Here is a 23,399-nt window from a genome sequence, read left to right as displayed (position 1 = left end):
GTGAGTACAGTAGTTCAACAATCGCCGCAACATTCTGCTTGATGACATGCTGTTGCATTGGTGATTTCAGACTGCAGTTTGAGAAGGATTCTGCAATGTGATTTGAAGTTCCATCCTTTCAAAATAATGATTGCTCAAGAATTACGCCCAGCTCAGATCCCTCCTAATGCAGCTTTCTTCAGTAGTGCCGAGGAATATTTTCATCTTGGTGGGTGCGTGAATAAGCAAAACTTTCGCTGCTGGGCTGAAACTAACCCCTGAATTACTCATGAAACACCACAACATTCTCCTAAAGTGACAGTGTGGTGTGCCATATCACAATTTGGCGTGGTAGGGCCTTACTTTTTTGAGAAGGAAGGAGTGACCATGACAGTGAATTCCACACATTATGTTTCAATGTTGCAAAATTTTCTGCAACCCAGAATGGACGAGATTGTTGAAAAACATGGACTGGGGGACTAGTGGTTCCACCAGGATGGAGATACTGCACACACAGCTCGAATTTCACTTGATGTTTTGAGAGAAATGTTTCCAGGATGCCTCGTCTCTTTGAGGGGTGATGTTGAATGGCCTGCACGGTCACCAGATTTGAACATTTGTGACTACTTTCTTTGGGGATATCTGAAGGAAAAGGTTTTCAAATGCCGCCCTCACACCCCGAGTGCATTATTGACAAAGTTAATGCCATACCCCGTGATGCGTGTGCAAGAGTTGCTCGAAACTTCAAGGATCGTCCACAACAATGTATTGAGGACATTATTTTCAAAACTAAATGAATGTAAAATGGTATATTGTACTAATTTAGAAAATAGAAACATTTTTTCTTTATACATCCAGATTTACTTTTTATTGCTCCTCAAAACTGCTTAGTCGGTTCTGCGGCACCCTGTACAACATACAGATATATAGACAGATGATAGAAATTATTACAAATCCTTGTGAGCTGAAATAATTGAAATCTTTTCTTGGTACAAGGAACTACTATTTCAAGTTCATAAAGAATGTAGCAATGATAGTCACACCTCCACATCAGTTCTGTTGAAAATGGGCACTGTTTATATGGTGCTGGAACATGAAACATACAAGGAAGTACAACAACAAATACTGCAACTGCAACGCCTCTACCATTAGGAAACCTCTACAATTAGGAAACCCGCAATTCATCACTGTGACTGCATTACAGGAAAAGATTTTTTATTTATATTTATTTTTTGTGGTAGGCACTACTCTTTGACATCAAAGCATACAGTTTGGAGTTTCTAAAGTTTTGTTCAATTATTTACAGACTACCAAAACTTCTTCACAAATTTTGTGTAAAGAATAGGATTAAGCCTTTTCTGATAGCTGCTTTCCACACTGAATCTAATGGCAAGACAGAGAGAATTGTCAGAACATTGAAGCAACAGTTGCAAACAGCTATTAGCAATCAAAACAAGGAAGCTTGTACCACACTTCTAAGGTGAATGAGAAAGACTCAGCAAAACTGCTTCATAGTAAACAGCCTTTCATACAGCTGAAGTTAATGCTACCATCAGATTCAAACCACTATCGCCCAGGTATAACTAGATTCAGAGTGAATGGGATGGTATTCTTCAGGCCACCCAGGAAACACTACCTGTGGAATCCACAGACAATTGGAAAGTGTTTGGAATTAACAGCATCACAAGACATCAAAACCAAGTGCATCCCAAGTATAACACATCCACCTCCACACCATTAAAGCACCTTTCCTAGTGCCGCTAGTTGACTTATGAAAGTTCCAATCAGGCTTCAAAGGCTGCATGCTAATAAGTTGCACCAAGCAACGTTCTCACATGATAGAAAGTGCAATATCACAGACCTCTCTGGATAAGGATGCTGACAGGGAAGAAGAACCAAAGATCTTATCACCAATTGTTCCTTCATCCTGGCCCCTATAAAAGATGGAAGTTTCAATCAAACAGTAATTTATTTTTAAGTTACAGACTTCCAAGAGCGACACTACAGTTATGGAAAGATCACTTTTACCATTAGCACACATCCACAAGTTGTTGTTGACCTCATCCGTGCTGCCCTCTGACACCTCAGTGTTTACTTCATCATCTAAGCAACCTTGCTTATCTATGTATTCGTTGACAACTAGTCAGCACTGTGACTAGTACAATCTTACTGGACCTGGAGTTGATGTCATTGACATCACCTGGATGGTGCTTCACTCTACTAATTACAAGCACAGCCCTCACACTCCCTCTCGTCAGTCCTACCTGCTACTTCAGGCCAATTTAATAGTTACTGTCTTTTCCATATTCTACATGCCAACCAGAAAGCTTATAGCTCCTTCCTAAGTTGAACACACTTTTTTTTAATTCCTGTGGGTGAAGATCTGTTCTTTTTGGGTTTCATCATGTCCCTTTTGTGATCAACATACTTTTTACTTCATCTGTAACTTTATATATGTGCAGGGTTCAATATACTTGTTGATTGCTGAAGACTTTGAGATAACAGTCACAAATGTAATGTACACAATAATATGAATTTATTTGAGTGTGGAAGTACACGAAACACCAATCTGGTGAATTCTGTGGTTCTATCAATTATAATTAGTGAAAGTTAACTTCACGAAGTGCAATGAGTGAGTGTATAGCTACTGAACAATGTTGGAAATATATTTTATATGCCATAATCCTGAAAAAAGTAATGAGCTTAAAAACTTCCATTCTGGTTAGTGGGTGATACAGTCTGGCAATGTAAGCTATACTTCTGACAAAGCACATGACATCCGAAGACCTATTCTGATTTTCCAGTGCAAAAAAATTAAGAGTAAAAGTAATTTCCATAACCATGGGAGCGGAAATGAAACTTAAATGAAATATATTGGTTCAGTTAATCATATAATCCTTGGAGCTTCATGAAAAAGTACTGACTTGGGAAAGACCAAATGGGTAAATATTTGATGAAATGAAGGCTTTGTGAATTGTTTGTCAGTCTTCAACCAGCACAGAATCCTAGGGAGCACAGGTTAGTGATATGCAGAATAAAACTAAAGACTAAGTTAAAAGAACCTTTACTAATTTGGCACATAACTGTTACATGTTTCAGATAACTTCAGTGTGTGTGTGTGTGTGTGTGTGTGTGTGTGTGTGTGTGTGTGTGTGTGAGGGGGGGGGGTGTATGGCTCAGAAACAGACTGACAAGTTTGCAAGAATGCTATGGGGGAGGGTTTTGCTGAGAAATAATTGTTAAGAAATTAATTCCCAGTTATTTAGCACTGAAGTTAGTCAATCAGGTCACTGTATGTACAAATTCAAGCACTTGTGTGCACAAAAAAGTGGTAATGCATAGGGATCTGTGGTTCTGCAAGTTACCACATGTTGAAATGCCCATTACCGGTTAAAAAGATAGTTGAGCAAAAGCTATGTTAGTTCAGTTTGAGGAAACCAAATGAAGAACACATTTGGTGACATAGCCCCTGACAGGGTGCTTGAACTTGAATGCACGACAACCTGATTGGCTAACTTCAATGGTAGATAACTTGAAAATGGTGCAATGTGCTAAACTTTTTCCTTAACAACAATTTCTGAGCACCACCACCCCTGCAACGTCCTTACAAGATTTTCAGGCTGTTTATGACCAATATATGAGATATGACAATATAACCAACATTCTTTTGGAAGTCACTTACCATAAGTACCACAAACATCCAATTAAATGATATTTTAGATGAATATAACAGTCTAGAAGGATAATGTGTTAAAAAGTACACATTAGCAAAAGTGCAATATTACCGGAAGTGTGCTGCATGCAGTGTGGTGTAGCAATTAGCACAGCTCACTGGTGTGCTGTGGGTGGCCAGTTCAAACCCAACAATCAGCAATTATATGTTATTTAGTATTTATCATTTCTGGGAAGTTCTCCAAAGTTCTTATGTTTGTAAATTCTGGAATACCCTAAGTTTGTATAAATAGCAGCCCTTCCCACCCTGGAGTTCAGTTCTCTTCTGCTCTGGTTGTGCACTGGTGTCAGTAATAAATGTGCTTTCAGTACTAAGTGTTGTACTTCACTGATGACACTACTTTCAGGTTTGGACTTGATTCTGGTTATGATGTGACACTGTACTGTGGAGACTGCAGGTACTTCAAAACATTACAACATTATGATTCCAATCACACAATTTAAAAGCCGTCATATACATGGACAGGAACTGCAATACAAGCAATATATCATTCCCAAGGTCTGCATATTCAAGAGTCCAATGGATTCCCAATCAACAGTCAGCTGCACATCAGACCTCAAACAGTGTCTTCCAGAGATGCTGGTCAGAACCTAAGGAAATGGCTGGAAGCATTCAATAGTTGCCAAACATAACAAATAGGATGACACAATGTGTTTAGCAAGTGTTGTACTTTTACTTGGGTGGCACGGCCAGCACTGGTTCGAGAACAACAAAGAGATGCCCAACAGTTGGGATGAATTCCAGGCCGAACTGAAGAAAATGTTTGGTGACAATCAGTGACAAGTCAACTTAGCAGAGGAACAATTGAAGAACAGAGGCCAACATCACAAGGAAACAATGCAGTTTTACGTACACAATATTTTGGCCCTATGCCATGCTGCGAATCTGAATTTGACAGAAGCTGGCAGAATATCCCACTTGATGAATGGTGTCACAGAACACACAAACTAAGCTCTTTTTGTAAAGGATGTTATTATGACACCACAAGAATTCATCAGATTATGCCAGCAATTGTGGAAATGGAACAAAAAGATTTGGAAGAAAGAGGTATGATCGACTCTTCAATTTAATTCTTATAGCAGTTATGGAAGACCATCATGACCTCTGCTCTCTCACATGCCAGTCAATAAAAGAAGAGAGATAGAATTTTATGGCAGCCAGAAATGTTGGACTGAGTAAACGAGAGACAATGGCCATTAATGTAGAACCCCCTATGTCATGTGTTAATAGACAATGTTGGAGAAGAGGTGTATCGACCTGTAAGTACCAATCTCCACTACCAATTGAATGTGCCAGGAAGAACGGACTTTGTGAACTTGCACTTATGCCACAACTGTCAAATAACAACCCTGTATCCGAACAAAGAAGGTACAACCAATGTGGAGATGGTGTAAATATAATGCTCCACAGAAAAACACATTTGGAGGATACAGGGCAACATGTTTGTACTGCAGAGAAATAAGGTGAGTACACTGATGACCAACTACACTGCCAGATGTCAAACATCGCAATAGTTCTATTCACACCAGTCAGCTGCAGGCAATTACAGTCGACCTGTGGGACGAAGTCCAACACCATATACCGTATGAAGTTGCTCCCCAACACGCTGTAGTCATTCCCTGTCACAGTACAGAGGTACCTGCTGCTCATCTAGCAGTCAGATCCACGAAAACTAAGCAAGGAAACCATCTATGGGGGCGAGGCCACCCCAAATGAAATTCCTCCATGGACAATAGTCACCAAATGCCAGAAATCTCATTGTCATCGACAGACCACTGTCTGTGTTCTAGTTAACTCAGGGGTTTGTTTTTCTGCACTGTCAAATACTTATTGTCACCAGCTAAAGATGACTGTGTTTCGATTGGTGTTGGTGTGAAGTTCTCTCTCAGTATTCTCAAGATACAGTGGTGGGACTGGAGAAATTCCAGGAAAATTTGGCATCTCACTGCAGTAGTTGCCACAAGGGATGTGCCTTAGGGCAGAAGTCCTTTATAAATTGCTGGTAGTATGAGCACATACTGAGGAAACTTCTAATGTCGTGAATGTGTTGAAGAGTCAGAAAACCTGTGACTGCTTGTCATTTTCTCTGTATCAGGAGGGACTCTTTCAATGTTCACTACTTGCCTGGGATTTTTATTTCTTGTGTGACAAAGAGACAATTTTTCAGATTCAGGCATAGGTCTGCAATCTGAAAACAGTTCAATACGATTGTTTGGTGATTTAGATGTCAGATGTCTTCAAAAAATGAGTGTCCATTTAAGACATTGAAGCAGGTTGTCCATTGTAAGTTTGAAAGTGACTAAGAGTGTCACATAGTCCAAACAGAATAATTTAGAACTCATACAGGCCATCAGAAGTTACAAAGGCAGCCTTTTCCCAGTCATCCTCATCAATGTTGATTTACCAATAGACTTGCTGCATGTCCACAGTTCTGAAATACTTTATTCCTCTCAAGCTGTCTAGGGGCTTATTAATGTGCAACAATGAATAGATATCTCTATTTGTGAGTTTGTTCAGTTGTTGGCTGTTGACACAGAAACATCGTGTGCCATCCTCCTCCTTCCTAAGGACAACAGGAGAGGGCCAAGGACACTCTGAGCATCTAGATTGACGACTGAGACTTGTCATTGAAACAGTAGGATAATATCTTCAACAGCAAACAACTGTCCAGAACAATCTTGCTTAGTGTACTTGCTGAAATAGCTTCATCAGTCTGGAGCTCTGATCTTTGACGGTCTATGACTGCTTGTGATGCTTTCAAGATGTCCCATCCAAGAATAACATTACGGCTACAGTCTGAGAAAATGAGAAATTTGAAGGACTGTGCTCTATCATGCAATTCTAGTTCCTGTCAGTTGGATGTATTTCTCATTTGCAACCTGTCCACAGCTTGTGGTCTAATGGCTAGCATTGCTGCCTCTGGATCACGGGGTCCCGGGTTCAATTCCCAGCCGGGTTGGGGATTTTCTCTACCCGGGGACTGGTTGTTTGTGTTGCCATCATCATCATCATCATCATCATCATCCTCCATGATAGTGGCTAGGTTGGACTGTGTAAAAATTGGAATGTGTAAAAATTGGGGCTCTGTGCGGGCACTGATGACCACGCAGTTGAGTGCCTCACAAACCAATCTTCATCATTTGCAACCTTCAACACAATTGAAACACAGTTCTACAACAAATTCAGGAAGGTGTTGATTATGCTTCCAGAGTACTCTCAAATTCCGATAGGAAGCATTCTCCAACCAAGAAAGAGTACCTTGCAGTTGTCTGAGCCATCAAGTTCCGATTGAACTTATTTGGCAAACCATTCACTGTTGTGGTGTACAACCATTTTTATGCTGGCTGACTTGGTCTGTAGGATCCATCAAGCAGACTGGTGAGCTGGACACAGGTTTCAGGAATATGACGCCACAGTGGTACACAAAAATGGACACAATCTCAAGGACACTGCCTTTTAAGGACTCCTGAGGCAGAAAACAGCAGCCTGGACTAAATCTCAGTCACTGTTGCTTTAAATGGAAATGATGCTGAAAAGAGGGAAGAGCCAGCATTGCTGAAAACCATACAAACCTTGAAGAATGAGAAACTGATGAAAGGAGAATTCAAATTAATAAATGAAGAATTATATAAGAGGAATTATGATCTGATAGGATGGAAACGGTTACTCGTCTTCCAAGCTCGCCTATGGCCTACTATCCTGAAGTTTTTCCACAACGCTTGCACATCTGGTCACCAGGGATTTGTGAAAATTCTAGACAGAACCAGAAGTAGGGTTCACTGTCCAGTTCTATACCAATCTCTTAGACACTACATGAGCCATTCTAAGGAATGCCAGCAGCGGAACCTCTTTCTGCACTTACCGCCGGTGTGTCTGATGCCAATTCCGCTTGCAGCAGGGCCAGCTCACTAGACTGGAATTGACCTATTGGGGAGGTTTCAGTAGTCAGTTAATAGGAATCAACTGATAATAGTCTGTACAGACAACTTCACCTGCTACACTGTCACCAAAGCTGTGCCAACTGCGGAAGCTACAAAAATTTCAACATTGCTTGTAGAAGACATAATTCTGAAGCACTGAGCACCCTGTGTGATGATCTCTGATCGTATAAAAGTTTTCAGTCAAGACTAACATCAACGGTAATGTCATTCGATGACTTCACCCATATGAAGACAACTGTCTACCCCCACAGACGAGTAGTATCACAGCTTGCTTTATAAAGACGTTGATGTGCTCTTGAAGCACGCTGATGCAGATCAGAGAGATTGCAACATTCACATACAACACAGTGAAGCAAGACACTATATGTTTCACACCTGTCTTTCTGATAAACGGTTTGAGGCCAAAACAACAACGGATACACTGTTCCCATTTCGACTGGATGATACTCGGGATGACTATGTGAAATTATTCATTACCAGGACCAAAGAAGCAAGACAGCTTGTTTGCATATGATCCCTGGACACGCAGGAGAAAGACCAAGATCGGTATAATGCCAAGCACTGGCCAGTGAGATACAGCTCAGGAAATATGATATGGATTTTTACTCTTGTGCAGAAAGTGAGACTATCAGAAAAGTTACTACAGCAATACCTTGGGCTGTATAGTGTTCTTCACTGCTTGGTGGACATCACATATGAAGTGAAGGATTATGACCCTTCATCAAGAAGAGACAAGTGCAGAGACGTCACCCATGTCCTCTGCAGGAATCCCTACTACAGTTCTGGGGTACAGATCAATGATGAGTGTTTCTCATTTAAGGAAATTGAAGAACCATTTGTCAATTGCGGAACTTCAATGAGAGGGGGCTACCTACAATGCTCGACATAGTGAAGATGATGTGACAACAGAACCAGAACACGAAAATTCATCAGTGCTGCCACACAAAAGAACACTGACAAGCAGTAGAACGAAGGTGCTGTAGTTGTCTCCAATGAAAACTTTTGAATTGCAGGAGAGAAATAAATGGCACAAGCTTTAATGCATGCAGCGTGGTGTAGAAGTTAGAGTTGGTGGTTGGTGTGCTGCATGTCTCAGTTCAAACCCAACCACTAGCAATTACTTGTTATTTAGTATTTATCATTTCTGGAAGGTATTCAAAAGTTTTTTTACATTTGTAATGTTTGTATATTCTAGAATATTTGAGGTTTGTATAAATATCTGCCCTTTCTGTCCTGAAGTTCAGTTCTGTTCTGCTCTGGCTGCATGCTGGCATTCATGACAAATCTATTTTCAGTACTAAGTCTTCTAATTAATTAATGACCCTGCTTTTGGATATCGACTTGATTCTGGTTACAACATGGGAATATGATTTTCTGAACTAAAATCTTCAAGAACATGTGTGACAAAGTATGAAAAGGGAGGGGGGGGGGAGGAGGAGGAGGAAGAGATAACAAATACTTTGGGTTAGCACCAATCCCTATCAGGTAGGATGTCCGACGGCACTGTTGACATACAATGGAACGAAAATTGAGCAACATAAATGACCATGAGAGGTGGATAAAGCTACAGGTCGTGAGTGGGGAGGGGAGTGTTACACTTGGGAACAGTATGATAAAAGTTTAAACAAAAACAAGGTATTTGGGAGAGGTGGTGGGCTAATACATATTAGGCATGCACAATTTTCACAGGAACATCTGCATTAGATAATTCAAGTACAAGAGAATGCTAATAACAGCCATGCGGGGATAATACTTGAATTTGAAATATCCCACAATATGCTATAATCGGAGCATTTGTCTGTAGAAAAGTAGTAGCATGTCATTTAAAAATGTAAACTCTTGAGGGGGATCACCTGAAGAGTGATGTGAATTTACTGATCAAACACTGATGCTGCAGTAAAACCCCATGTTGTGTTGTAGTGTTAACTTCTGTCACTGATTTCATTATATATTCTTCACATGAGCATTAAGATTAGGTAATTACGAGTTACATCATTAGTCGCAATTGACAATGAAAGAATACTGGGAGATCTCTCTTATTTACAGTGAATTAAATGACTTTAACAAATTTTAGCTTAAACACAGCTGCTTTGGGCAAGATATGATACACTTTTTTAATGGGCTTTATGCTCTTACTAGGGTTCATTTTGAAAAACCAACCAATCAACTGATCTTCCTCTCTCCCTCAGAGAGAGAAAGAGAGAGAGAGAGAGAGAGAGAGAGAGAGAGAGAGAGAGAGAGAGTTAGTTTTAGAAAATGTACAGTCTGAGATCAAATTTTAGTAGTAGTGCATTGACTAACACAATATTATTCTTTACGTGTGAATACAAAGACTATATCTAATATCTTACTTGTGTGCAGTGCGGCCTCCACATATCCTGAATAGCTCTTCATCTGTCAAAGAGGTGTTAGGCATCTGGATGACATCAGTTTCCTCAGTTATGCTTGGGGTCTCATTTACAGAGCCATCTGCAAGTAATGTTGATGTCTGGAAGAAAGATAAAAAATTGACTAGGTACTGATGTAGATGATACCTAGTATATTACTGATTTTTCAGATTACACTTTTAAATGTTTCAGACATAGGACATCATGTTTATTATCTATAAAGAGCTTATGATTGAACAACAAAGGGTAATTGTAATAGTATAGTGTTTAATGAGGTTTTCAGCACAACTAACTCTTAAGATACATATTATTATGAGTGTTAAGGAAACCCCCACAGCTATTATTTTAGGTGCATTTATTAAGCCATGACCAGTTCCATCTTATTTGAACATCCACATGTGACAAAGTGGTACATTTCACCACTGTCGCCCGAGGATGTTCGTGCAGAATGAACCAGTTTTAACTTAATAAGTACACCTACAATAACAGCTGTTGTAACACACCATGATCAGGAAGCACACTCTATAACCTCTGATGCTCAACTTCAAGTCATAAAAGTCATTCATTCTTCTACGTAAGTAAAAAAAACAAAAAAAAAAAAAACAAAACATGATGCAATCACTTCATAACTACCCTGTACAGTTACATCTGACAACTGTGCATATTATATATGGCAACATTACTGCATATGTATGCAGCAATGTTGCCTCATACAATCTACATCTACATGGATACTCTGCAAATCGTGCATGGCAGAAGGTTCACTGAACCACCTTCACAATAATTCTTTATTATTCCACTCTCTAACATTGCGCACAAAAAATGAACACCTATATCTTTCTGTGCAAGCTCTGATTTCCCTCATTTTATTATGATGATCGTTTTCCCTATGAAGTCGGCATAAAAAATATTTTCATATTTGGAGGAGAAAGTTGGCGATCGAAATTTCACGAGAAGATTCCACTGCAACGATAAATGTTTTTGTTTTAATGGTGTCCATCTCACATCCTGTATTATGCCCTTGACACTCTTTGCCCTATTTCGCAATAATACAAAATGAGGATCCCAGATCGTGCAGCAGTACTCCAAATGAGGATGGGCAAGTGTAGTGTAGGCAGTCTCTTTAGTAGATTTGTTGCATCTTCTAAGTATTTTGCCGATATAACACAGTCTTTGGTTTGCCTTCCCCACAACATTTTCTGTGTGTTCTTTCGAATTTAAATTGTTCATAATTATAATTCCTAAGTATTTAATTGAGTTCATGGCCTTTACATTAGACTAATCTACCATGTAACTGAAGTTTAATCGATTCCTTTTAGCACTCATATGGATGGCCTCACACTTTTTATTATTTAGGGTCAACTGCCAATTCTCGCACCATTCAGATATCTTTTTTAAATTGTTTTGCAATTTGTTTTGATCTTCTGTTGAGTTTACTAGATGGTAAACAACAGCATCATCTACAAACAGCCTAAGGTGGCTACTCAGAATGTCTCCTAAATTTTTTTATAGAGACGAGGAACAGCAGAGGGCCTATAACATTACCTTGGGGAATGCCAGAAATCACTTCTGTTTTACTAGATGAGTTTCCGTCAATTACTACCAACTGTGACACCATGAATCCAGTCGCATAACTGAGATGATATTCCATAAGCACGTAATTTCACTCCAAGCGACTTGTGTGGTACAATGTCAAAAATCTTTTGGATATCTAGAAATACAGAATCAATGTTTTCTAAATCTGTAATACTGTAACTGTGCAGAATAATTATGAAATGGCTTCATCATTTTTATCATATTTCTCTTATAAGAAAGAATGATTGTTATGATATGCTATTAATAGTTGTAAGGTGATTTAAAATGGACTTTATTTACTACTTTTAATATTTCACAAATTATGCACAAATGTGAATCATGTAACTTGCATTTGATTATACAGATAAAAAAAGTTTTAAAAATGTTCAATCCCCTCACCCTTTAATTGTCTTGGGCTGCAAAGGTGACATCCAGAAGATAAGAGAATTCATACCACATCTGATGATAGTTTTGTCCCAAGAGTTCACTGCAGCTGTAATATGGTTTTACAGTCTGTCCAGTATTGGTAGAAGTGGAACATAACATCTTTTATAGACCTCCTGCCCAGTGATAGGGCATCTAACTTCTGTGTACTAGGCCCAATCTTGAGGTTGAAACCTTACAAGTGTTCTAACAGTGTCAAATGAATACTTTATTAAATGCTACACTATGACAATTGCCCTTTGTTGTTCAATCAAAAGCACTTTATAGATAATAAACATGATGTCCTATGTGTGAAACCCTTAAAAGTGTCAGCTGACTGTTTCTATGAGTCCTGGCAAAAAACTGAAGGCACTGTCTTTGGCTGATATGTCATGTGAGCCAAGATGAGTCATATCATTTCATTCTGGAAACAAGTCATGTTGGGATTGGACCAATTTTCTTGGTAGATGTGTGTAACACAAACACATTCACAGGAGGTATATGTTAGGTAGGTAATGCAGCAAACGACAACTACCACCGTCATACTTTAGTACAACATCTGGCCAAGAATATTCTGGTCTTACATGAAATCACTAAGCAGGTCGAAGGCTTCTATCCATTCACTTAGTGGCCAGTCTGGTGTGCCAATAGAGGACAGCAAAAGGAAAGATGAAGTTTTTAAATTTCATATTTAATAAATCATTTACAAGAGAGAATTGTACAAGCATACCATCATTTAAGATTGGGTTGTTTTGGCGAAGGAGACCAGACAGCGAGGTCATCGGTCTCATCGGATTAGGGAAGGACGGGGAAGGAAGTCGGCCGTGCCCTTTGAAAGGAACCATCCCGGCATTTGTCTGGAGCGATTTAGGGAAATCACGGAAACTACGGTATATTGATAATTTTCACTTATGGACCGTCTGACAGCAACTGAATAAAACACAATTTTAGTGCCATACGCGTTTCGCCTTTATTTTCTGCAAGGCATCATCAGTGGCCTGGAATATGTACATATGTTAGCTATTTTATTTACATTTTTGTCACTGTGCCTATAGATTATAAACAGTTCTGTGTGGTTGGTATTTCCTATTAAGTTGTAATATTTTGAAGTGTACTTACAGGTTGCGTAGACAGTTTCTTACATATTACGCTCCTGTTGCATTTTTGGTGTTGTTCTTCTTCCTATGAGCGCCAATTTGCTGTTTTTTCCGCATTCCACAGCACTATGCACTGAGCGCTTGTTTTAATGCAATGTTTTGGTTTCTGTTGCCGACTGTCAAATGTTTTTGCCAAAGATCGAATATTACTGCCAAACTTATGAGTGTAACTGTTGAAGTATCTGTGGTCTGTTCGTTTATGCATTTGTGTGTGCGTGTGTGTGTGTGTGTGTGTGTGTGTGTGTGTGTGTGTGTGTGTGTGTGTTTTTTGGTGTCGTATTAATTTAATTTAATTTTATTTTATTGTATTTATTTATTTATTTATTTTTGTCTTTGTCCTATGTATGTGTGTGTGCGTGTTTTGGTGTAATATATATTTTTTTGTGCTGTGTGTGTGTCTTGTCTGTATTTTGGTGTTATGTAATTTTTTATTTATTTATTTATTTATTTTTTTTTTTTTTTTGAGGGGGCTGTGTATGTGTGCGTGTGTGTGTGTGTGTGTGTGTGTGTGTGTGTGTGTGTGTGTGTGTGTTTGTGTGTATTATGGTGTTATATATATTATGTTATCATTTCCTTTATTAAGTGTAGTAGGGAGCCTGTGTTGGTGTGTGTTTGTTCATTTATCACATGTTTGTTTTCTGCTATGGCTTTCTGGATGTGGAAGTTTTCTTGCATTTGTATAAGATGTTTGTCATGGTTGCTTATTCTCATTATTTTCATTTCTTGTTCCATGTTTGTAGGATGATGGTTGTAGTGTTTTAAATGCTCTGCAAATGTGGAATGGTTTGTTTCATACTTCCAACATCTGATATGTTCTTTGTATCTTGTTTCAAAATTCCTGCATGTCATGCCTATGTATACTGCATCACAACTTTGACATTCAAGTTTATATATTCCTGATTGTTGGAATTTGTCCCTCTTGGTAGTTGGCTGGCTTAGGTGTGATTGAAGGGTTTGCCCAGGCTTATATGCTATTTTGAAGCCCTGTCTCTTCAGGATGTTTGCAACTCTGTGTGTTAGTTTATGTGTGTAGGTCATGGTGTACCATCTGGTTCTTTTCTGTGTGGTGTTGTCATTGTGTGTGTTTGTTGAGTGTGTTTGTAAGTTTTCAGCTTGTGAATTCTTTTGTATTGTGGAAATGTTGTGTTTGTTTTTTATTTGTGTTTTTATTTTTTGATTGAGCCTGTGTACCACATGTGTGTCATATCCGTTGTTCCTAGCTATTTGTATGATCGTGTTCATTTCTTGTTCATAGTTTCTCTTGCTGAGTGGGATTCTGTTTAATCTATGTAACATGTGTCTTAGTGCTGCAAGTTTCTGGCTTTGGGGGTGGTTGGATGTGTAATGTATTATTGTGTCCGTGGCTGTTGGTTTTCTAAATATGTTAAATGTATGTTTTCCATTTTCTTTTTTAATTGTAATGTCAAGAAAATTTATTTGATTTTCTTTTTCTTTTTCAAGTGTGAATTTTATGTTCTTATGAGCTTTGTTTATTTCTGAATGGAGTTCATCTATTTTTTCACTTGGCTCGTCTACCAGACAAATAATGTCATCCACGTATCTGTACCAATATATGATTTTGAAACTTTCATTTGTGGTTATCTTATCAAATATCTGATTTTCAAGGTGACTGATGAAAATGTTTGCTAGTGTTCCTGATATTGGGGATCCCATGGGCAGTCCATCAGTTTGTAGATAATACTCTTCCTCAAACTGAAAGTAATTTTGTTCAGTTGTCAGTCTGAGCATATCTGTTATTTCTTTTATTGCGTCTGTGGTGAGGTTGCTGTGGGATGAGAGATTTTGTTCTATGATTTCTATTGTTTCTGTGATAGGGATAGAGGTATACATATTTTCTATATCGAATGAAATCAGTGATGCTGTGTGTGGTACCTGTATGTTCTGTATGTTTTCTATTAGGTTTCCTGTGTTTATCACTGTTCTGTTGTTTTCTACTTTATAGTGTTTTGTAACTAACTTTTGGAGGTGTTTGGCTATGCGGTATGTTGGGGCTTTCTTGAAGTTGATAACAGGTCTCATTGGCATTCCGTCTTTATGTACTTTCGGTTGACTGCGGAGTGTTGGTGCTTGTGGGTTTTTCTGTGTTAAGTAGTATTTCTGTTTGTCTGTGAGTGTGTGTTCAATGTTTTTCAGTGTTCGTTTCACATTTGCCTGGAATCGTGTAGTTGGATCTGACTTCAGTTTTTGTATTGCGTTGGTGTTTATGTATTCCTTGGTTTTTGTGATGTATTGCTCTTTATCCATGAGTACTGTTACATTTCCCTTGTCTGCTCTTGTTATTAATACGTTGTTGTTTGTTAACTTTTGTTTTAACCTTTTCATAGTAGCTGCTTCTGTTTGGTTGTTCTTATTGTGTGTCTGCTGTGTTTGTTTTATTATGCCTTTTATTTCTTCTTTTACTAGTTCTCTTGTCAGTCCTATGTTTATTTCACAATTATTTTGTTGTTCTTCACGTGTAAGGATGTGTTCGGTTTCTACTATGAGATTTTCTATGTATTGATTGTTCACTTTGCTATTGGTGCAGTGTTTCAAACCTTTTTCCAAGAGCATTTTTTCGTTTTCGTGTAGTTCTGTCTCTGTTAGGTTAACTAAGCGTGGATGGAATGTGTGTTGGTGTTCATGTGGTTTCACATTTAAAATGCAAATGTATTTTTGCGTCTTTTTCACTGTTAGCTTCATTATCTTGTGTTTGTGTTTGTTTTGTAAATGTTTCATTGCTATGTATGTGTTGTGCTCAGTTTTTTCTACTAGTGCCATGAAAACTGCGGCGTTTCCTACGTTTTTTGCCAATTCTAGATGAGTCTCATAGAGCATCATGTTTAGGTGCTGTTTTTTCGAATAGAGCATCTTAATTTCATGTAGTAACCAATATCGTTCTGCAAATGATTTCGACTTTTGTGCCACTGTAGAACTGTTTTTAACCTTTACATTAATGTAACTTGGAATTAAATCGTTCTTTTTGCATGTTCTGTTGAATTTTATATGCTGTATCGTCTTATGGAGTCTCAGATGTATTTTCTTGAACCTGTTGTACATGTTGACAGGGAATGCTTGACATAGCTGTATTGACATCTTCAACGTTTTGTGGTCCTGTCCTCCTCAGTTGCGCGTAATACTACGGTATATTGATAATTTTCACTTATGGACCGTCTGACAGCAACTGAATAAAACACAATTTTAGTGCCATACGCGTTTCGCCTTTATTTTCTGCAAGGCATCATCAGTGGCCTGGAATATGTACATATGTTAGCTATTTTATTTACATTTTTGTCACTGTGCCTATAGATTATAAACAGTTCTGTGTGGTTGGTATTTCCTATTAAGTTGTAATATTTTGAAGTGTAACAAAAGTTAACAAACAACAACGTATTAATAACAAGAGCAGACAAGGGAAATGTAACAGTACTCATGGATAAAGAGCAATACATCACAAAAACCAAGGAATACATAAACACCAACGCAATACAAAAACTGAAGTCAGATCCAACTACACGATTCCAGGCAAATGTGAAACGAACACTGAAAAACATTGAACACACACTCACAGACAAACAGAAATACTACTTAACACAGAAAAACCCACAAGCACCAACACTCCGCAGTCAACCGAAAGTACATAAAGACGGAATGCCAATGAGACCTGTTATCAACTTCAAGAAAGCCCCAACATACCGCATAGCCAAACACCTCCAAAAGTTAGTTACAAAACACTATAAAGTAGAAAACAACAGAACAGTGATAAACACAGGAAACCTAATAGAAAACATACAGAACATACAGGTACCACACACAGCATCACTGATTTCATTCGATATAGAAAATATGTATACCTCTATCCCTATCACAGAAACAATAGAAATCATAGAACAAAATCTCTCATCCCACAGCAACCTCACCACAGACGCAATAAAAGAAATAACAGATATGCTCAGACTGACAACTGAACAAAATTACTTTCAGTTTGAGGAAGAGTATTATCTACAAACTGATGGACTGCCCATGGGATCCCCAATATCAGGAACACTAGCAAACATTTTCATCAGTCACCTTGAAAATCAGATATTTGATAAGATAACCACAAATGAAAGTTTCAAAATCATATATTGGTACAGATACGTGGATGACATTATTTGTCTGGTAGACGAGCCAAGTGAAAAAATAGATGAACTCCATTCAGAAATAAACAAAGCTCATAAGAACATAAAATTCACACTTGAAAAAGAAAAAGAAAATCAAATAAATTTTCTTGACATTACAATTAAAAAAGAAAATGGAAAACATACATTTAACATATTTAGAAAACCAACAGCCACGGACACAATAATACATTACACATCCAACCACCCCCAAAGCCAGAAACTTGCAGCACTAAGACACATGTTACATAGATTAAACAGAATCCCACTCAGCAAGAGAAACTATGAACAAGAAATGAACACGATCATACAAATAGCTAGGAACAACGGATATGACACACATGTGGTACACAGGCTCAATCAAAAAATAAAAACACAAATAAAAAACAAACACAACATTTCCACAATACAAAAGAATTCACAAGCTGAAAACTTACAAACACACTCAACAAACACACACAATGACAACACCACACAGAAAAGAACCAGATGGTACACCATGACCTACACACATAAACTAACACACAGAGTTGCAAACATCCTGAAGAGACAGGGCTTCAAAATAGCATATAAGCCTGGGCAAACCCTTCAATCACACCTAAGCCAGCCAACTACCAAGAGGGACAAATTCCAACAATCAGGAATATATAAACTTGAATGTCAAAGTTGTGATGCAGTATACATAGGCATGACATGCAGGAATTTTGAAACAAGATACAAAGAACATATCAGATGTTGGAAGTATGAAACAAACCATTCCACATTTGCAGAGCATTTAAAACACTACAACCATCATCCTACAAACATGGAACAAGAAATGAAAATAATGAGAATAAGCAACCATGACAAACATCTTATACAAATGCAAGAAAACTTCCACATCCAGAAAGCCATAGCAGAAAACAAACATGTGATAAATGAACAAACACACACCAACACAGGCTCCCTACTACACTTAATAAAGGAAATGATAACATAATATATATAACACCATAATACACACAAACACACACACACACACACACACACACACACACACACACACACACACACACACACACACACACGCACACATACACAGCCCCCTCAAAAAAAAAAAAAAAAATAAATAAATAAATAAATAAAAAATTACATAACACCAAAATACAGACAAGACACACACACAGCACAAAAAAATATATATTACACCAAAACACGCACACACACATACATAGGACAAAGACAAAAATAAATAAATAAATAAATACAATAAAATAAAATTAAATTAAATTAATACGACACCAAAAAACACACACACACACACACACACACACACACACGCACACACAAATGCATAAACGAACAGACCACAGATACTTCAACAGTTACACTCATAAGTTTGGCAGTAATATTCGATCTTTGGCAAAAACATTTGACAGTCGGCAACAGAAACCAAAACATTGCATTAAAACAAGCGCTCAGTGCATAGTGCTGTGGAATGCGGAAAAAACAGCAAATTGGCGCTCATAGGAAGAAGAACAACACCAAAAATGCAACAGGAGCGTAATATGTAAGAAACTGTCTACGCAACCTGTAAGTACACTTCAAAATATTACAACTTAATAGGAAATACCAACCACACAGAACTGTTTATAATCTATAGGCACAGTGACAAAAATGTAAATAAAATAGCTAACATATGTACATATTCCAGGCCACTGATGATGCCTTGCAGAAAATAAAGGCGAAACGCGTATGGCACTAAAATTGTGTTTTATTCAGTTGCTGTCAGACGGTCCATAAGTGAAAATTATCAATATACCGTAGTATTACGCGCAACTGAGGAGGACAGGACCACAAAACGTTGAAAATCACGGAAAACCTAAATCAGGATGGCCGGACGCGGGATTGAACCGTCGTCCTCCCGAATGCGAGTCCAGTGTTTAACCACTGCGCATCATTTAAGAGTCGCATAGACTCTCGCACGGAGGATGTAGTAATAGGCATCCCTGACACAAAGAAACAGCTGAAGGAGTTGAAAAAAATTAAGTCACCAGGTCTGGATGGAACCCCAATTCGGTTCCATTTATTGTGAATGTCTCACCCAGCACAAAGTCTAAGCAACTGGAAAAAAAGTGCAGGTAATTCCCGTATATAAGAACGGTAAAAGAATAGATTTCAAAAATTACAGACCAATATCCTTAACATTATTTTGCTGCAGAATTCTTGAACATATTATAAGTTCAAATACAATAAAAGTCTTTGAGATGAAAAAGCTTCTACCCACAATTCAGCAAGGATTTCAAAAGCATTGCTCGTGTTAAACTCAGCTTGCCCTTTTCTCACATGATATCCAGCAAACCATGGATGAAGGGTAAGAGGGAGATTCCATAATCTTAGATTTCTGGAAAGCACTTGACATGGTGACCTACTGCAGATGACTAACAAAGTTACTAGCATACGGACTATGATCCCAGATATGTGAGTGGCTCAAAGACTTCTTAAGTAATAGAAACCAGTACATTGTCTTCGTAGGTGAATGTTCATCAAGAGAAGGGTAATGTCAGGAGTGCCCCAGGTAAGTGTGACAGGATCACCCTTATTCTCTAAATCACAAATTATCTGATGGACAGGCTGAGCAGAAAATTGCAGCAGTTTGCTGAGAATGCTGTGATGTACAGGATCATGTTGCCATTGAGTGACTGTAGGAGGATAAAAGTTTACAGACAACATTTATGATTTGTGTGATGAATCACAGTTCACCCTTAATATGCAAAAACGTAAGCTGAAGCACACTACCAATGTGCTTACTGACACAATCACATTGATGAAATATATAGGTGTAACATTACACAGCAGTATGAAATGGAATGAGCATGTTAGGATGGTACAAGAAAGACAAATGGTCGGCTTCAGTTTATTTGTAGAATTTTAGGAAAGTGTGGTTAGTCTGTACAGGAGACCGCTTATAGAACACTAGTGCAACCTATTCTTGAGTACTGCTCAAGTTGGCTGGTTTGAGAGTAAATGGACTAAACTGCTGGGTTACCAGTCATGAGCACTGCTCAAGTATTTGGGACCCTTGCCATGCTGGATTGAAGGACGTCATTGAAGTAATTCAGAAGCATGCTTGTAGATTTGTTACTAGTTGATACAATTACTGTGCGAATGTTATACAGATGCTTCGTGAACTCAAATGGGAATCTCTGGAGGGAAGATGGTTTTCTTTTTGCAGGGCAATATCGAGAAAATTTAGAGAACTGACATTTTAAGTTGACTGCAGAATGATTGTACCACCGTCGTCCTACGTTCTTCGTAAGGACCACAAAGATAAGAGAAATTATAGCTCATACAGAGGAAAAAAAGACAGCTGTTTTTCCTCTCTTTATTTGCAAGTGGAACAGGAAAGGAAATGGTATGGTACAAGTTGCCTTCTGCCATGCACCATAAGGTTGCTTGCGGAGTCCATATGCAGATGGCAGTCTGTTTAAGCAGAAAATCAAGTGCATATTCTTTATGGGTATTGATGGGAAGGATTGGTGGTTCATAATTAAGACAGTGATTAGAGACTAGCAGCAGCTACCAAATAGACAGGGTAGATGGCTGAAGGTTATGACTCACATCAGCACTGATGTTATCTGTAATTTTTTAATTATTTGACAAATTATATTCAGGCAAAATATTTCTAGCATAACATTTAAAACATTTTATTATAGTTATCATTAATGTTGAGTAGGTATCACCACACCAGAACTGGCAATGTGCAATGACTGTTTCCTCTTCCACATTTTTGGAAGAGACGGCAACAAAAAAACAAACTGAAAAGTAATCAATGACCTGGCTCTGATGGCATCCCCACTGAAGTTCTACAAGCCCTTCATTTGCAAATAACTTAATATTTATGCCAACTCTACAATGTATTGTTTATTGCTTATTGCAAGGAAGAATGCCAAATACATGGAAGAAAGCAAAGGTCAAGCTTGAAAAAGTGTGAGGACAAGGATCCCCTAGCTCCAAAGTCCTACAGACCAATTTGCCATCTCAGTACCTTAGGGAAGGTTCTGGATAACCTGCTATGTGGTAGACCACAGGAGAAAAGATTTCTTCATAGAATGAATTCAAAACAGTATGTTTTCAGAAATGGAAAGTCAGCAGAAGATGCTGTAAATGAGGTGATATGACTTGTGAGAAACGATCCACATAAATACACTCCTGGAAATGGAAAAAAGAACACATTGACACCGGTGTGTCAGACCCACCATACTTGCTCCGGACACTGCGAGAGGGCTGTACAAGCAATGATCACACACACGGCACAGCGGACACACCAGGAACCGCGGTGTTGGCCGTCGAATGGCGCTAGCTGCGCAGCATTTGTGCATCGCCGCCGTCAGTGTCAGCCAGTTTGCCGTGGCATACGGAGCTCCATCGCAGTCTTTAACACTGGTAGCATGCCGCGACAGCGTGGACGTGAACCGTATGTGCAGTTGACGGACTTTGAGCGAGGGCGTATAGTGGGCATGCGGGAGGCCGGGTGGACGTACCGCCGAATTGCTCAACACGTGGGGCGTGAGGTCTCCACAGTACATCGATGTTGTCGCCAGTGGTCGGCGGAAGGTGCACGTGCCCGTCGACCTGGGACCGGACCGCAGCGACGCACGGATGCACGCCAAGACCGTAGGATCCTACGCAGTGCCGTAGGGGACCGCACCGCCACTTCCCAGCAAATTAGGGACACTGTTGCTCCTGGGGTATCGGCGAGGACCATTCGCAACCGTCTCCATTAAGCTGGGCTACGGTCCCGCACACCGTTAGGCCGTCTTCCGCTCACGCCCCAACATCGTGCAGCCCGCCTCCAGTGGTGTCGCGACAGGCGTGAATGGAGGGACGAATGGAGACGTGTCGTCTTCAGCGATGAGAGTCGCTTCTGCCTTCGTGCCAATGATGGTCGTATGCGTGTTTGGCGCCATGCAGGTGAGCGCCGCAATCAGGACTGCATACGACCGAGGCACACAGGGCCAACACCCGGCATCATGGTGTGGGGAGCGATCTCCTACACTGGCCGTAGACCACTGGTGATCGTCGAGGGGACACTGAATAGTGCACGGTACATCCAAACCGTCATCGAACCCATCGTTCTATCATTCCTAGACCGGCAAGGGAACTTGCTGTTCCAACAGGACAATGCACGTCCGCATGTATCCCGTGCCACCCAACGTGCTCTAGAAGGTGTAAGTCAACTACCCTGGCCAGCAAGATCTCCGGATCTGTCCCCCATTGAGCATGTTTGGGACTGGATGAAGCGTCGTCTCACGCGGTCTGCACGTCCAGCACGAACGCTGGTCCAACTGAGGCGCCAGGTGGAAATGGCATGGCAAGCCGTTCCACAGGACTACATCCAACATCTCTACGATCGTCTCCATGGGAGAATAGCAGCCTGCATTGCTGCGAAAGGTGGATATACACTGTACTAGTGCCGACATTGTGCATGCTCTGTTGCCTGTGTCTATGTGCCTGTGGTTCTGTCAGTGTGATCATGTGATGTATCTGACCCCAGGAATGTGTCAATAAAGTTTCCCCTTCCTGGGACAATGAATTCACGGTGTTCTTATTTCAATTTCCAGGAGTGTATGTTGTAGCCATAATGATGGAAATAGCTATGGCATTCGATCATTTATAGACGCCAGGAATTTTTGAGCACCTGATAAACTTGGTCTGCCCACAAGCGTTATACAACTGCTTTACAAATTATAGTGAAAACAGAGAAGCAACACTGTTGTGCCCAGGAGAGACCCTAATAAAAGAAATTTCACAAGGCTACCCACAAGGATCCACAAGCAGCCCTGTTTTCTGGAATCTAGTGCTCGACCCGTATTAGGAAGGCCACAAGACAATGAAGAGGTTGTAGGAGTAGTGGCACATGTCAACAACATATAACCCTTCTGAGTGGAAGCTCCAGGAACAGCCTGGAAGATGGATGTAACAAAGTCCTTTGGTGCCAAAGAGTCAAACTGTCTGTCACACCTGAGAAGACCACATACATGCTGTTAAATGGGAATATTTTAGGA

General features: G+C 39.4%; 1 protein-coding gene across 3 annotated transcripts in view; it reads right to left on the bottom strand.

Moving 5' to 3' along the window:
* Positions 1–23,399, bottom strand: part of LOC126248184 (G patch domain-containing protein 4) — a 65,452-nt gene that overhangs the window by 8,376 nt on the left and 33,677 nt on the right. For all 3 annotated transcript variants that reach the window (XM_049948959.1, XM_049948960.1, XM_049948957.1), the window contains exon 4: positions 10,005–10,141. In XM_049948959.1, the coding sequence (XP_049804916.1) occupies positions 10,005–10,141 (137 nt within the window). The remainder of the gene's footprint in view (positions 1–10,004; positions 10,142–23,399) is intronic.

This window comes from Schistocerca nitens, chromosome 3 (genome assembly GCF_023898315.1).
Source record: "Schistocerca nitens isolate TAMUIC-IGC-003100 chromosome 3, iqSchNite1.1, whole genome shotgun sequence".
In the NCBI taxonomy this organism is placed as follows: Eukaryota; Metazoa; Arthropoda; class Insecta; order Orthoptera; family Acrididae; genus Schistocerca; species Schistocerca nitens.
Note: the sequence above shows the minus strand (reverse complement) of the source record. Positions and strands in the feature narration are given on the sequence as shown.